This window comes from Clinocottus analis, unplaced genomic scaffold (genome assembly GCF_023055335.1).
Source record: "Clinocottus analis isolate CAN_PGR_092001 unplaced genomic scaffold, fCliAna1.0.p SCAF_9, whole genome shotgun sequence".
Classification (NCBI taxonomy): Eukaryota; Metazoa; Chordata; class Actinopteri; order Perciformes; family Cottidae; genus Clinocottus; species Clinocottus analis.
This window is the reverse complement of record NW_027176251.1, coordinates 8,305,908-8,320,793: the sequence shown is the minus strand read 5'-3', so window position 1 is coordinate 8,320,793 and position 14,886 is coordinate 8,305,908. Positions and strand designations below refer to the sequence as shown.

Below are 14,886 nucleotides of genomic sequence, written 5' to 3'. Positions count from 1 at the left end.
TATAGTATTGAATATAGAACATGACAAAACAGCAATTTATTTCCCCAATTTATTTTTTAAAAAAATGGAAGAATTAAAAAACAGAACGTACCACAATTTTCCTTAAGTATACATCATTAAAGAGCCTCTTGCTTGATAAAAGATTCAAAACCCAAATACACAGCATAGTTCTTGCATATTCATTGTTTAAAGACATGACATGATTGCCGACGCCTGTATGACAAGGAGCAGTGTCTTTTCTATACACGCCACTGACTGGCTGAATTGGTGGAGGGCTCAAACGCTATTGCTGTTATGGAGGTGGACACAAAAACAGAATTCTGGGATGATCTCTCAATCGTTATTCGTCATTTTGCCAACGTTTCTCACTTGTCGAGGTCGATTTTACAGTCTTCCCATGAAAAATAGCCCAAACAAAACAACAAGAAAACAACTTGATCATTGGAACAAGGCACCGTTCTATAAATACATTGTCTATACATCTAGGTATTTGTATATAGAATGCATAAGGAAACGCATCCGGAAGAGAGAGCAAGAAGTGCCTGTAACAGTACTTCAGCCAGTAACTGAAGGCATCACTGAAATCTCGTGTGAACTGAGTTTCACTGCAGTTTGACAATTACAAATATCTGGTTGAGACGATCTGTTTAATTGTTACCTATCGGACAGCTGGTACAGAGGGTTGTGCTTTAACGTGGACACCAAAAAATAAAAAAATTTAAAAAATGGTCACAATGTTTGCATAATTGTTAAATTCATTCATGCATAGACAAGTTACAGACAAGTCTTGTCTCCCTCACGGTACATAATTACAATGCTTGTTTGAGAACAAAAGACAAATAGTAGAAAAAAAAACACCCTCCCCGACCCGTTTAAGTAAATGAAATGAAATACACAACAACATATGGTAAAACTGTGCAGTAGGAAACGGTGAACATGCGATCAAAAATAAAAGTGTTGTCCAGAGGTGCATGTAGCTAATAAGCTCAATGAACAAAAAGAAGGGCGCTAATTTATGTGATCTCTAAATAAAATCCTTCAAGCTAACATCTATGCACATTTTACAAGAGGAAGACATGAGGAAATGGCAGTAATGTTCAAACATTAACTTAGGTAAGTTAGCATCTTGTGATACTCTTGTGACTAATGGCACCAACATTTGCACACGTCTACACCGCGGTTCAGTGGGGTTAACGGGGGAATTAGTTGTTGTAGCAACAACAAGTGAGACTGCATATCAGGAAGTGATCATGATCACAATGCTGGCGAGAAGTCGCTCGACTGAGACCAAAGTTTTCCTTCCTCTAAGCCTTAAAAGTTTCCTTTGTTTCCTCATCTGGCTTTCCCGTCTTGTTGCCTTTTACTTTGCAGTTGGAACAAGTCTAAACATGCGTATAACAACCGTCATCTATGCTGGTCAGAACAGTTGAGCTTGTAGCAGTCACACCGGCTTAAACACACACTTATTACCAGAACAATTTGATGCGTATGCAAAAAAAATCATAGCTCTACAGTTTGGGTTTGGTAATAAGACTTGGGCAGTGTAACATTCTTCATCTCAGTATTTATCGATAAACAGGTGTTTTTATTCACAACCAATGCTTCATTATTCTATGTGCTTTTGAAATCCCTTCACTTAAGTTGCCACATGTTGAAGTTCGAGGAGAGGAAACGCAGCTGCAGGCTGCGCTACTGCGATGATCACTCTTGCATTAGCATTAGGTGGCATGCTACTACACAGATGTCCTCAAAGAGAATGATGTCTTTGGTCCTGTGTGAATGGTCACAGCTGTGCCACTACTCAGAAATTATATTATCATAATTATAATTACAATCAACTGCTGAATAAAATACTCAGAGCTCAGCTTTGATGCAAAAGTTGCTACCAGGGATGAATAGAACCTTTTGCTAATACCATGTGAAACGAACATTATATAATACAATTCATAACCCCATCTTAAGTCTGTGTTTTCGATCAGGAGCTGTGGATCTGGGGAAAGGTGACGCTGCAGAAATGTTGCTTGCACCGAATGACCTTTGTGAACACTTCTGTTGCACTGTGCTCTCAGTATTTATAGCTGTGTGTGTGTCTACATTTTTCAGTACTGTAAGAAAAATTCTAATCTCATGTTTTCTACACATTGTCTCATGATGACCCATTGATTCGAGACCGCTTCAAAGAAACCTCTGAACTCACTCCCCATCCCGACAGCTTTCGTCTGCACTCGCTACCTTAATCTTAGTTACATATTCTAGGTTTGCCTTGTTAAGTTTTGTCTTTTCTCTAATGCATAGCTCTTGTGGGGGGAAGCAGTGCTGTAACACTTTCACTCAGGCAAGGCAACTCACTGATCCATCAGAACTCAAAGGAATAAATAAAAGTAAATACAAACCATTATCACCATTATTAACAGAATGATTACCTATAGTGCCACTATTTATAAATGTTTATCGGTGACCTAATAACATTAAGAACCCCACAAACAAGCACATCCTTAATTAAAAAACTTTGTAACACACATACACACACTTTATTGCATGCAATCTTCTCAATAATGAGGTCTGCCTACATGAAGCCAAACTATACTGAATAAAAAGTAAATACATTACAACAGTGTGATTTCAACTTACTTTGATCAGAAAAAAAGTGCATCCCTGTGGTACTTTGGCATAGACTAGAAATAACACTATATATGTATATATCAGCAGTAGTATTTCAATACATCTTCAAACGCTACATTGGCCCCTTAAGGCTTCCACCTGGTTATAGCAAAGGCATAGGATTTCTCCTGCTAATAATGTCCATTAATTTCTAGGGTGCATGTCTCTGGTGTGCGTATGTGTGTTACAGCAGATCGCGATCATTACATTTTATTAGGCAGCATCTCTCTCACAGCAAAATATTGCTTCAGTTTTTTTGGCACCTCTGCAAAAACAATCTCCCACTCAAAAGTAGGATGTCCTGTTTTTTGGGATTTTTTTTTTTGTATACCTCTCGAACAAGCACGCACACAAACAGACACACATACACATGCACGCACCCTTCCATGCCACATCACTGACCATAAAGCCCCCTAATGCAACAAAAGGGTCCAGGCATGACTTTATGAGGAATTTCCAGGTAAGCTTCTGAAAGTCACTCTTGCACTCCAAACTAGCACCAGTAAAAATCTAAACAGAAGAAGAGACGAGGGGAAGTTTGAAAGTCAGATAATGGCAAGTACATTTAATAAGTTTAATGATGTGGTAAAATGTTTTCAAAATCCTATTTTTGTCACTTTATAGTTTTAGTGACGTCAAGCCATTTTGTGTTTGGAGATATTATGGGTTTTACCAAAAGTGAGCCTCAGGATATCACACACTCTCTCTGTAACTATATGGAAGATGTGTGCCAGTGAAGGACATGCAGAACACTGATTTATTTTTTTATTACATTTGTAATGGAGTGTCAACACATCTATTTATTAGCAATGTCTCCTCTATTTAAACAAGGGCTCCTAAATTTTAAAAAAAAGAAAATGTGTCAGTTCAGTTAACATAATTATTTTATGTTAAGTCATTGCATTTCATTCTATTTCATTGTTGGGTATGTATTTAATTCTCTGTACTTTTAGTGATCTAATTTGTTTTAACTTGATTGTTTTCAATGTAAATCACTTTGTAACTGCTTTAAAAAGGGTTTCAGTAATAAAGTTTATTATTGTTATTGCTGGATCGATGCAGGATGTAAAACACAATCCCATTCTGTTATTGAGAAACGTTGGGTGTCTCTCCACTTCTGACTAAACTAACTAAACATATGCCCTTGATGATGAATGATGATACTTAAAATCATACATGAGCACTTTAAATATAATTATAAAACTTGATATAGTTCAGTGTTCTCACCTAGTAGCCAGTAGGTGGCGTGATGGTGTCTCACTGGAAGTTGCCCCCCGCCAGTGAGAACTTGGAAAGGGCCTCCTGCAGCCTGTGGTGCTCCTCTTCTAAAGTCTGCAACACACAAAATCAATATCACCTTAGGAACTGTAGTGAGACACTCACATCCACACCCCCTCACACACACGCAGCCACTTCAGCCTCCTCCTCTTAACATCTTCTCTTCGTCTCCCTCGCTGCTTCTCTGACACATCCCATCGCAAGTGCTGGACATAATAGCCATTTTCAGAGAAGTCCAATTTCATGAGGCAATTTTCAGCCAAGCAATAACAGCAGTGGTTAAATGGTTTTCTATTCTCTAGTTTCTCTTTTGTGCCATTTTGGCCCCATTTGTCCAAAGTATACCACAGCTCGCTCTTTACTTAAGTTATCCTCGGTGAAATCCTTGATGCCCAACTGTGTGTGCTTATTCCAGTTGGCTCCCATCTTTTGGCATGTCTCTTATCTCTATCTGCCCCTGTCATACTACCTGCTCCTCGCTCTCGCACTCTGTGTGTATGTGTGTGTGTGTGTGTACCTTCCCTCACCTGTAGTTTGTTTAGTTGTTCCTCCAGACTGTGGAGCCTCCTACACACTTCCTCCATCCTCTCCTGGGACAGCACCAGGGGCGCACTGATGCTCTCCTCCTCTCCCTTCATCCCTGCACCTTCTTTTTCACAAGGGTTGTCGTTCTTCTGGCTTTCTTCTGGAGACAGAAAGATTCAGTTTAGATGCATCAGGAGTCAGTTTGGTTTTGAATTGCAGTTTATTCTGACCAGCAAAGCTAGGAATTGTAAAGCTTCATAGTCACAACGTAACATCCTAATATAGTTGCATTTTTCTGCAATGTTTTTAAAATCCTATTATTTAGGATAAACAAGAAGAAAACAGATTTGTCCGTCCAAAGCATAAAGAAGAAAAATTCTTAGTTATGAGCAGTGCCTGATACCTTAAACTTTACAGTTGATTTCAAGAAGTCACTGCTCACGGCCATCAAAAAGTCTGGAATACTACCCCTTTAAAACTGGAAAATTACATTTTCATTAACTTTTACTTTTTACAAAAGCCTACCTGTCGATTGACAGCTATCCATTTCTTGACTGGGCCTCTCTGAATGCTCCTCTCCGTTTTGTCCATCAGGCTGCGAGTCTTCTGATAAACTGATGCTGCCAACCAACAGCCTCTTCAGAGACATGACTAACACAGGAGACACATTCAGTGGTTTCATTAGAAATTCAGACAAGCTACTATGAAAGAAAGGAAAGACGGTTATACAAAAATCATCTACAGAAGCACCACCATTTACCTTGGTCCAAAGCACTGCTGGCCACATTCTCCTGATCGCTGTTCGAGTGGCCTATCAAGTCGAAGCCTTTGTCTGACAGGAAATCAATCAGCCTGTGCCTGGGGTCTGAAGACTTGTCATCGGTCAAGCTGTCTTTATCTCGATCTACAGACAGACACACGGCTTAAGTTTGTCTCGAGGTTTCAGAACTGTGTTACAATAACAAATTTGTACTATTTATTAAGTGTTCAGCTGATAAAGCGTTGCTGTCTCACCACTGCTGCTTTTCAACCCCCCATTCTCCGTCGGGCTCAAAGGGGCAGTCATCCTGACGGAGAGAAAATGACAAGAGAAATGAGATATTTTGAGATGGGTGAACTTTGGCAGCTGGTGAATACGGCTTGTTCTTTCAACAGTCGAGTAAAACATGCACACACACACTGACACATACGTGGTGGGACTCAAGAGAGCTCCTCCTCCAGTAGGCAGCGTCAACCTCATGGGAGTGCCACTCTTCTTCAGATCATCCACTGCTGACTTTATCAACTCGGTCCAGCTGTACACACAATTGTGGGTAATGTTGTAAATTGACGTAAAAAAAAATGTAGGTTCATCTGTTCATTTTATATGATGAATGAAGTGGCTCAATTAGACAAGTATTTCATTTGATGAAATAACAGCTTTGTAAACAATTTATCGATAGAATGAATCTGTCTAGATTTGGCACATGCATGCACGCACACACAGAGAGTAAGTGTGTTTGTGTCTTTGTATTTCTGTGAGGGCTTTAAGAGTTATGGAACTGTCCTCTGTGAGATCAGCCAAGAGGTCCAAACTCAGGTCATATTTTCCACTTGAATAGACTTTCTGTATTATATATGATCCCTTTTTATTTTGGGTGTGCACACGTTGTCCAGATTCTGCATGCATTGCCAAACATTAGTATTTCTTAACAGTTGGCGCTTAGAGCACATTTATGTATGCTTAATCTGTGAGTAATCCGTGTAATTGTCTCTCTCCAACACTTACAGTTTCCTCTCGCCAACAGACTGAGCTACCAGTTCATAGATCTGAGCACCGCTGTCCCAGGTAAATATCACGTAGAAGGCCTTTCGATCTGACAGAACAGGGGGTAAAAACAGAAATTGAAGGTTGAATGATTTTGATCTCACAATGGAAGTATGTGAAATGAATGCACTTCTTTGTGTGTCTAACCTGTGGCGACCTCTCGTAGGAAGACTGAGTCAAGCTTAATGATGGGGCTCAGCATCTGCTTGCCCTCCTGCACGGCGATGTTACTCTTGCTCTGGCATTTGAGGACCATCTTGTCGTCCTGCCTCTGGAGGAGCACCAGCAGGTCCCCAAGCAACACACACTGCACCTCTGAGAGACAAGGAAGAGAAGGAGCAGGTCGGTGAAGTGGGAAAGACAGCGAAGGACAGGTCGGAAGAGATAAAGGGCATCGGGGTAGGGACGATCTCTGCTGTCAGACGTCTCAAGAAGTCATAGGTACTTTTTTAAAAATTTGTATAGCGTCCTTACTATAGATTGTTCTTAGTTTTGTGATTAACAGTAGTTTGTATGTATTATCATATCTGGTGTATGTTTGTAATTGTTGATCAAGGCTTCGTGTAAGTGCCCAGACAGGAATAAAAGAATAGAATAGAATAGAATTCAAGGTGCTGAAATGAACTACATATATAAAAAGAAAAGGGAAGTCAAGGGGCCATTGAGATGTCAAAGAGAAAAATCACCTACACCAGCTGTGGTTCCTTTCATAGCAACCTTTAATCTACAAATTTGAAAAGGGGAAATGAAAACAGAAATATCTGATACAAATTTGACATTATATATGAAAATATATAATACCGACCTGCGGAGCTATTTTAACAATTCTGACAATAGAAAAAGGCACGGCCACTCTGTGGACCAATTGTGCGATTGCGCAGCCTTGTGATGTTGTGCATCGTGACTGACTGACTTGACCAGCCCAAACCCGTCAGGTCATTAACAATGCATCTTGTCCAAATAGCTACCAAACAACCAGTCACATTTAGTAATAACAAACTATCCAACAAAATTAAAGACACGCACACACGCACACACGCGCACACGGAAGCAGTTAGGCCAAGCTGGAGGTTTACTTTGAGCTGCCAATCCATGCCAGTCGATACACCCCAGCCTATCAACTGTTTCCATGAAGCCAATGACCTCTATATGGGTACAAGACTACAGAAGTGCGGCCCCAGTCTGACCAGCAGCACCAACAGCAGCAGCATTAATAGTGCTGTGTATGATTAAATACAACTGCACATGTAAAAAATAAGTTACATAGCCAGCATTTCATTCAGTACATTTCCAGAATCCTCTGCATGAAAGGCATCATCAGTACACAAGCAAGTCATAATCCACCAGCAAGGTAGCTTTTTGGTTCTCGGTAGAAGCTATAAGTTTAGAGTCTTTCCTGAAATGTCCTCCATGAGAAAGGAGTCGCCAGTAAATCCAGCACCAAGTCTACCCCTTCAGTCATACAGAGAACAGAAAGCAAGGGAGCAGGAGAACAGACATGAGACAGGTGCTTCTCAATGAGAACATAAGCGAATAGGGATATTATATTATATAATATTGTTATTATTATTATATTATATTCTAAAAATATTATAATACATGTAGTGTATTTTTTGTAAAAACTCATGCTAAAAATCTAGTTGTGCATGTACAGATTTGAAAAGAGGAAATGAAAGCCGAAATATCTGAAAAAAATTGTTTCAAAATTCCACCCAAATAATCAATTTGAATCAATTCAGCAGCCTGTGAAATGTTCTTGTTTCTGCAGCAGAACACTGATAAGTCATGGCAGTTTTCATGGATGTAACGCACACAGAAGCAAATATTTACCAATTGCTTTTTCCTTTGTGACTCTCCAGGTCACAGAGCCTTCATAGAGCATCTTCTTCTGAGTCAGATCGATGTTCTAGAAAAAACAGTGGGAGAATAATGAGCAAAACTAATTTCAAAGAACAAAAATCTGTAAAGTTCAACAGTTTGTGCAAAAAAACTTTGTTGAAAGAATCTTACCTTATATTCTGTATAAAGGTCATTACTGGGTTTAAGCCCTGATGTGTCCAATCTACGTTGGTAGTCCTTAAGAGTCTGGGAACAGAGAAAGAGGCTAGCGGGTCAGACAGGATCAGACGGCTCAGAAGTAGACGTAGTCTAACAAGCAGAGACCTTCAAAGGTCTCAAAATGAATTTACTAGACTCCAATTGGGGCTCAATCACGACATAACTGTGTTGAGTGATGGATTGTATGTTTCTCACCAATAGGTTCTCCATCACTTTGACCTCCTCATTGACATGGTTGAGGATCTTTCTGCAGCACTCTGCGCTCTGCTGGATTCTCTCCTTCTCTGTTCGGTCCTCTGGGAGAGACAGAAAACTCAGAGTTGAGGAAAATGCAGCTTTCACAGCAGAGCCCAAATAAAAGCCATAAATCACAAGCGGACACACACATCTGGGACGGACCATATCGATTGTTGAAATGTTTGTTGAAATGGTGTGCTTAAGTTATTCCACATTCATCCTGTGTTCTGATACAGATTGGTGTATCAGTAGTTTTAAGCATTAGCATAATACATTTCTGCATTCTGTCTAAATAAAATGAGATTTACACATAATTTTCACATTAACACAAATAGATAAATTATTATAAAAAATACAATCCCAAGTATCGGCTTGGAAAATATACATAAACATCAGACACGGAGTCAATAATGAGTAATAAAAAGTCAATTTCATCAATATTCTTTTTAAGAAACCAGGATTAATGAAAAATATTGGGCAATGACATAATATATACCATAAATGGACAGAACAAGAACATTTATACAATGTCTGTTCGCTTTTAATACATGTGAATGGAGGAGACAATTGTGTGCAATGTTGTAAATTGACAAGCAGAATGTAGGTTCTGTTCATTTTGGATGATTTTTTGCATCACTGTAATGAAATGGCTTGATTGGTCAAGTATTTTATTTGATGAAATATTAGCTTTGTTAAATCTGTCTACACTTGGTGCGCACACACACACACACACGCACACACACACACGCGCGCACACACACCTACCTGTGTTCTTGGCAATATTCTCCAGCAGCAAAGGGTATTTGGTCAGTCTCTGCATCTCTATGGGAATGATGTCCTTGAGCTGCAGCCTGCGGCATTGGGGTTTACTCTCTGCCTCCTGAGATTAAAACGATACATAGTCAGAATGAGAACACATGCATGGGACAAGTTACGTGAGCTATTGAATTGAATATGCATCTTCAGTTTGTCTGCGTGTGTGGTATGTGTGTGTTTACCAGTATGAAGGAGTTAAAGCGTGGCTCTTTTTTCTGCCTGCTCTTAATCTGGTCCAAGGCCCAAGACTGGTGACTGCAGAACCGGGCCGTCAATTTCTGAAACCACTCCCCCTCTGTACCTCCAAACTGGAACACACATACAATCACATAATGACACAGTGTTTTGATAGCCAATTAAGGAATGAAAGGAATAACGAGATGGGCCGATGGAGAAAGAGCCAACCAATAAAACAGTACCTGTTATAGCCAATATTTGATTTGCATAGGTAAATTACTTTTAGCATTTGTTAAACCAACAAAATCTTATTGAGTAGAAATACTGCCAAGTTATGTTGAAATGAATTGTCAGCACATATGGGGTGGAGTTTTATCCAAAGCAACACATATAATGAGAGAAAATAGAAGTAGGATGATATAAAGAGAAATATTATGATGACTCACTCTGCTGAGCACTGTGGTGCTGATAGATTTGACTATATAGTTGTCATCCAAACGCAGTTTCTTCAGGTTCTCGTAGAAGGTATCTGGATTCCAAGCCAGAGCCAAACAAATAAATAATGCACTTTCAAAATACTATGATCAACTCTCCTTTACAAAACAGTCAATAAACATTTTTTTTTATGAGTGATGCGATAGATTTTGATTTCTGAATTATGTGCACCCAGTTTTATCCTGTTTAAGTACACAGATTTTACATGGAGTTACTTTTATCTCTGGCAACAAATACACAACAAGCAGCTTACCACTCTGAATGCAAATGTAGGTTCAGTGCATAATGGTTTGCTTGTTGTGTGGAAGGAGAGCACTAGCCTCTAAGTTCATACGTCAGCGGATACAAACAAGGCAGAAAGGGCCTCTTTGCAGCAGCACTCACAGTGCATTTCAATGATCTCATCCAGGTTCGGGAAGATGGCGGACAACTCATTGGAGGTCAGGAGCTCCTCTCGCTCCAAAGGCTTGGAGAAAATCATCTGAAGGACACTTAGCATCCGCACATGTGCATGCTCAGTTGCAAACAACTCTAAGAGGAAAGAGGGAGTAGAGATGGAATGAGATACACTAAAAACATTTTTAAAAAGGGCTAGCCAACACTGCAATCTTATTTTATCTGCTTAGCTGATTCCTTGTCATCATGTGCAGCTACATCTCTCTTCTCCTCACCATTAATGACTTCCTGCCTCTTGGTCTCTTTCTTGGTAAGACTAGACAGGCCTTCAGGGGGGGTCAGCTCTCTCCAGTTGGGTGGGTCCGGCTCAAACTCCAGAAGGCGGGGCTCCATCTCCTCCAGCTGTGGAGAGGGACTGGTTGGGGAGTAGCCGGGCCCTTCAGGAAGTGAGACTGGTCCGTCAAAACTGAGAGAGAGAAAAGAAGGGGGAAGGTCATGAATGTAAGGTGGTTACTAGTTTACTATGTGAATCATATATGACCAAGGTGGCTGTCAAGTGATGTGATTCACACTCTGGTGGCAATAGTGGAGGTTGTTGGCTAAGGAACAACAGCAGCTGGTTGCATTTCTAAATACACACTAGAGATGTCTGTAAGGATTTTAAATAGATAGCCAGAGGACCTAGCAGATAAGATATCTATCATTGTCTTGTAGAGATTACTGTAGCTTTGCTACAGTATCAAGTACAGCCTCAGATTAATATCTGCTAGTGGTTGTATGGTGAAATAATATTGCAAAATCTGCCAACTGACTAGTGGCTATTAATATCTTAAAATAAAAAAATAGCAGGTGAACTGAAGCATAACTTAAAGTGCTCCAGAGTAAAATTATAATTAAAATGTAAAGTACAAAAGCCATGTTGGTTTTCTGTTGCACAGTAACAATCACATGATAAACTTATTATTACGTAAGTGTAGATAATCAAGTTAATTCTTTGTTCGTATTTTTTTGTTCCTCTTCTTCTAACCTTGTTAATAGACCATTATTGGGCTTTATGTAAACAAAGGCACACTCCACTGGATCTCCATGATGCCGGCAGCTAAATTGCTAAACTACAGAGAAATGTATTCCATTTTCATAAACTTGACCTCTGTTGGCTTCCTTGGGATCATTCATTGTTTCAAGACGTTCCCTCTGACAAAGTACAACTGACAGTGTTGTGGATTTACAGTCAATTAACAAGTAAACTAACCCCTAATAAATGGCCTGCAACTAAAACACTTACCCAAAGGTCAACAACGACATAATTCAATAATATGTCACTGAAATAGCTAAATATCTGACCTTTCACTAAGAAAGAGAGCTCTGTTTGACTGTTACTCACTCCCTGCCAGTAACAGCGCAGGTCAACAGATCCGTCTGATAGTGAATAATGAGTCAGTAAACCTGTCAGTCAATTGATTCATTTAGTTAGTGTGGAGGCGAAGGACGTGTGCCCTTTAAAAATAATTAAGTTTAAATATCCTTTCAAGGTGATCTATCTAATGGTTCGGAAGGTGGGTTTGATCCATCAATATTCTCATTATTACCAATTATTTAGTTTAACTGCTTTCTGAATATTTCAGAACAGCTGCATTCATCCTGTTTAATCTTTCGGTGCTCGACAGCCTGTCTGTCTCTGCTGTGCACCTCTCTAATCGGAGAGGCATTCAGAGGGGGTTTGTCCATCTTACGGATGGAGGTGGTGGGGGGTGAGCGGTGCAGGTGATGTTGTCATGGCAGAAGGCGGCTGGAGGTCCACATCACTACGAGAGCGAGACTGTTTGGCCCGGGAAGAGCCAGGGCACCGAGAGGAGTGCCGGTCCACGCGGGCACTCTCGCTACGGGTCACTTTCCTATTGTAGGGAGGGAAGGTCGAGGAGGAGGAGAATGATGGGGACAGAATACAGGGAAGGATGAATTGGAATGGAAAAAAGAAGGTGGAAACAAATGATAGAGGACAGATGGGTAAGAAAAAAGTAAGAGAGGCCACAGAAAGGACAAGGAGGAAACAAGAACAAACGTATGGAAGGAAGAAACAAAGATATGCCACAAAATGGACAGAGATACCAAACAGTAATGAATTAACATAAAAAAAGAACAGTAGGAGGAGAAAGAAATGTGCAGTCAGTGTACAGAGACATTTGTGTTAATTATGAGGATAAAGAGGAGGATTCATGATTTAAGGTACAGTAGTAGAGGTTTTACCAAATAAAATAGAGTGATTTAAAAAGGTAGAGAAAAAGAGAAAATGAGTGATAAGTGAATATGCATGACATATGACATGCATATACTGGTTGGATTAGAAAATATATGAAGTATGCTTCATATACATGTAGACATAGTAGTAGGACTTGAATACCAACACTTTCTATATTTCCTTATGAGTTACTGGAACCACTAAAGTATTTTTGGTAATGCATTGCTTCTACAGGAATTTTCAGTAAGGAAACTTTACTGGTCATTTATATCAACAGTTCTCCAAATCTACACAACGTACATTCACGCCAACTAAAAATAATCCAACTGATGTCAACAATCAAGCCTCTCCTAATTCCTTCAAACCAGGTACATGATACTTAGCCTTGTAGTGTGCTTATGTTGTGTATCGGGCTCAATGTGAGGTGTGTATGCATGCGAGCGGTGTTTGTTCAGTTTGTATATGTGTTGTGTGATCAGTAAAAGGCCTGAAGCATGTCCATGACTCAGTCAAGGCGCTGACACCCACCTTGTCTTCCGTCTGTAAAAACACGGACACCATATTGTTACACACCTGCCTTTATAATAAATGTCTTTATACAACTATTAGCCATAGTAACAATCATAACATGCAAATGCACACCCTAACATGATGTACTAAACTAAATACCACTGTCAGAGTAGTATGCTAGATAAGAGGCCAAAGCCCCTGGCACAACATGTAACTGCACACACTGTGGAGACAAGCAAAACAAAAGGACGGGCCCTAGCCACAATACACGCAGACACCTTGAAAAGCACACGGGGCGAGCAACAAATACTATAATATAAAATTAAGACTTATTGTCAACTTTTGACCGTTAACTAAATACAAGCATTGTTGAGATGAACTACTTTGTGTACAACTTTGATGTAAACTAAGCAACCAGTGTTCACATTTCTTTGAAGCTTCAGACAAAATATCACCATTTCTATGTGTTAGCTAAAATGTGATTTAAAAGCCAAACTTGTTTACTGGGTAGAAAGTTGCAGCATATAAATCTATAATATGTGCCACATAACTGTAACAATTACAAATGTCTGTCAAGAAGAAATAACCAGTGTATTGACCAACAAGTACCTGAATCCAATGAAAGAGTCAGAACTGCACAAACAATGCCTTTATGCAACAAAAACGGCAATGAAGCTCTGTAGTAAACGTTAGGAGATGCACAACAGGATGCACACAAAAGGGACAGAATGATATCAGGAAGAAAGCACACAAGCCTTTGTGAGAAGAAAAAGGACAGAGGGTATGAGGGAGAGGGAAGGCAAAGGGCTGGAAGGGAGGATTGGGTCCGAGTTCACCTGGTGAGGGTCTTTCTCAAATCTGAAGGCTCTGTTAGCTAGCGAGCAACAGGGAGCATGACAAAAGCACACGGCAGGGACAGACTGCTGGGGGAGTTTTACCACGCTCCCTCAGCCTGAGGAGTTCAGACATGTGTCACCTCGCCCTTCCCCTTGTCATTAGATATACACAGTATTTACACCTCCCATACCGTCTAATTACAACCTGATTACATTCTCTAATCTTGTATGTTCTAATACTTGCTTATTGAGTCACTACACTGCAATCATACCCCCCAAATGGTACAGAATTTTACACCATCTCCATTTCCCTCACCTTTCTTTCTCTACATTTTCCTCTGTGGGCATGTCCAGTGGTGAGAAGGGCTCCCCGATGGTCAGCCCTCCTCCCAGGCTGATGGGGGACACATCACCCCCGTCTGATACGGTCGGTGGCTCTAAGCGATTGCTTGAGAGGCCTGGAAGATTAGAAGGTTAGAAGAAAACAATGAGTAGCAATGCTTTTCTATAAAATTATCACACACAAGAGAAAAAAATCTCCTTTTTTAAATCTTGACACCAAATAATTGTGATATACAGTTATGTTCCCAAATATATGTTTCAACTTTATTAGAGGTTTATACATGTTGAGTTTTCAGTGTGCCACCACACAAATCATAAACATGTTTAGTGTTTAATGGTAAGCAAATAATAAACTAATACATTTTATAAGGTTGTTAATAATTGATAATTCAAAAAGGAAATAAAATGATGTATTTGAACATGCTAAAAAGTTAAGCTAAGCTGGTGAGCATTGTCATGATGAGCATGGTAGCATGCTGACGTTAGCATTTAGCTCAAAGCCCCATTGT

General features: G+C 39.9%; 1 protein-coding gene across 4 annotated transcripts in view; it reads right to left on the bottom strand.

Annotated features, from left to right (window-relative positions):
* Positions 1 to 48: 48 nt before the first annotated feature.
* arhgef1 (Rho guanine nucleotide exchange factor (GEF) 1) overlaps positions 49 to 14,886 on the bottom strand; it is a 37,496-nt gene continuing 22,658 nt past the window's right edge. For 3 of the 4 annotated variants that reach the window (XM_068569954.1, XM_068569956.1, XM_068569957.1), the window contains 18 exons: positions 14,352 to 14,493; positions 10,726 to 10,916; positions 10,439 to 10,585; positions 10,006 to 10,088; positions 9,565 to 9,690; positions 9,332 to 9,446; positions 8,525 to 8,625; positions 8,282 to 8,356; positions 8,102 to 8,177; positions 6,419 to 6,586; positions 6,233 to 6,320; positions 5,655 to 5,759; positions 5,479 to 5,531; positions 5,225 to 5,368; positions 4,990 to 5,115; positions 4,467 to 4,624; positions 3,889 to 3,993; positions 49 to 3,171 (listed from right to left, as the gene is read on the bottom strand). In XM_068569954.1, coding sequence (XP_068426055.1) covers positions 3,919 to 3,993; positions 4,467 to 4,624; positions 4,990 to 5,115; positions 5,225 to 5,368; positions 5,479 to 5,531; positions 5,655 to 5,759; positions 6,233 to 6,320; positions 6,419 to 6,586; positions 8,102 to 8,177; positions 8,282 to 8,356; positions 8,525 to 8,625; positions 9,332 to 9,446; positions 9,565 to 9,690; positions 10,006 to 10,088; positions 10,439 to 10,585; positions 10,726 to 10,916; positions 14,352 to 14,493 — 1,973 coding nt within the window. In that variant the 3' untranslated portion in view covers positions 49 to 3,171; positions 3,889 to 3,918. The remainder of the gene's footprint in view (positions 3,172 to 3,888; positions 3,994 to 4,466; positions 4,625 to 4,989; positions 5,116 to 5,224; positions 5,369 to 5,478; positions 5,532 to 5,654; positions 5,760 to 6,232; positions 6,321 to 6,418; positions 6,587 to 8,101; positions 8,178 to 8,281; positions 8,357 to 8,524; positions 8,626 to 9,331; positions 9,447 to 9,564; positions 9,691 to 10,005; positions 10,089 to 10,438; positions 10,586 to 10,725; positions 10,917 to 14,351; positions 14,494 to 14,886) is intronic. The other variant, XM_068569955.1, reaches the window with a different exon arrangement.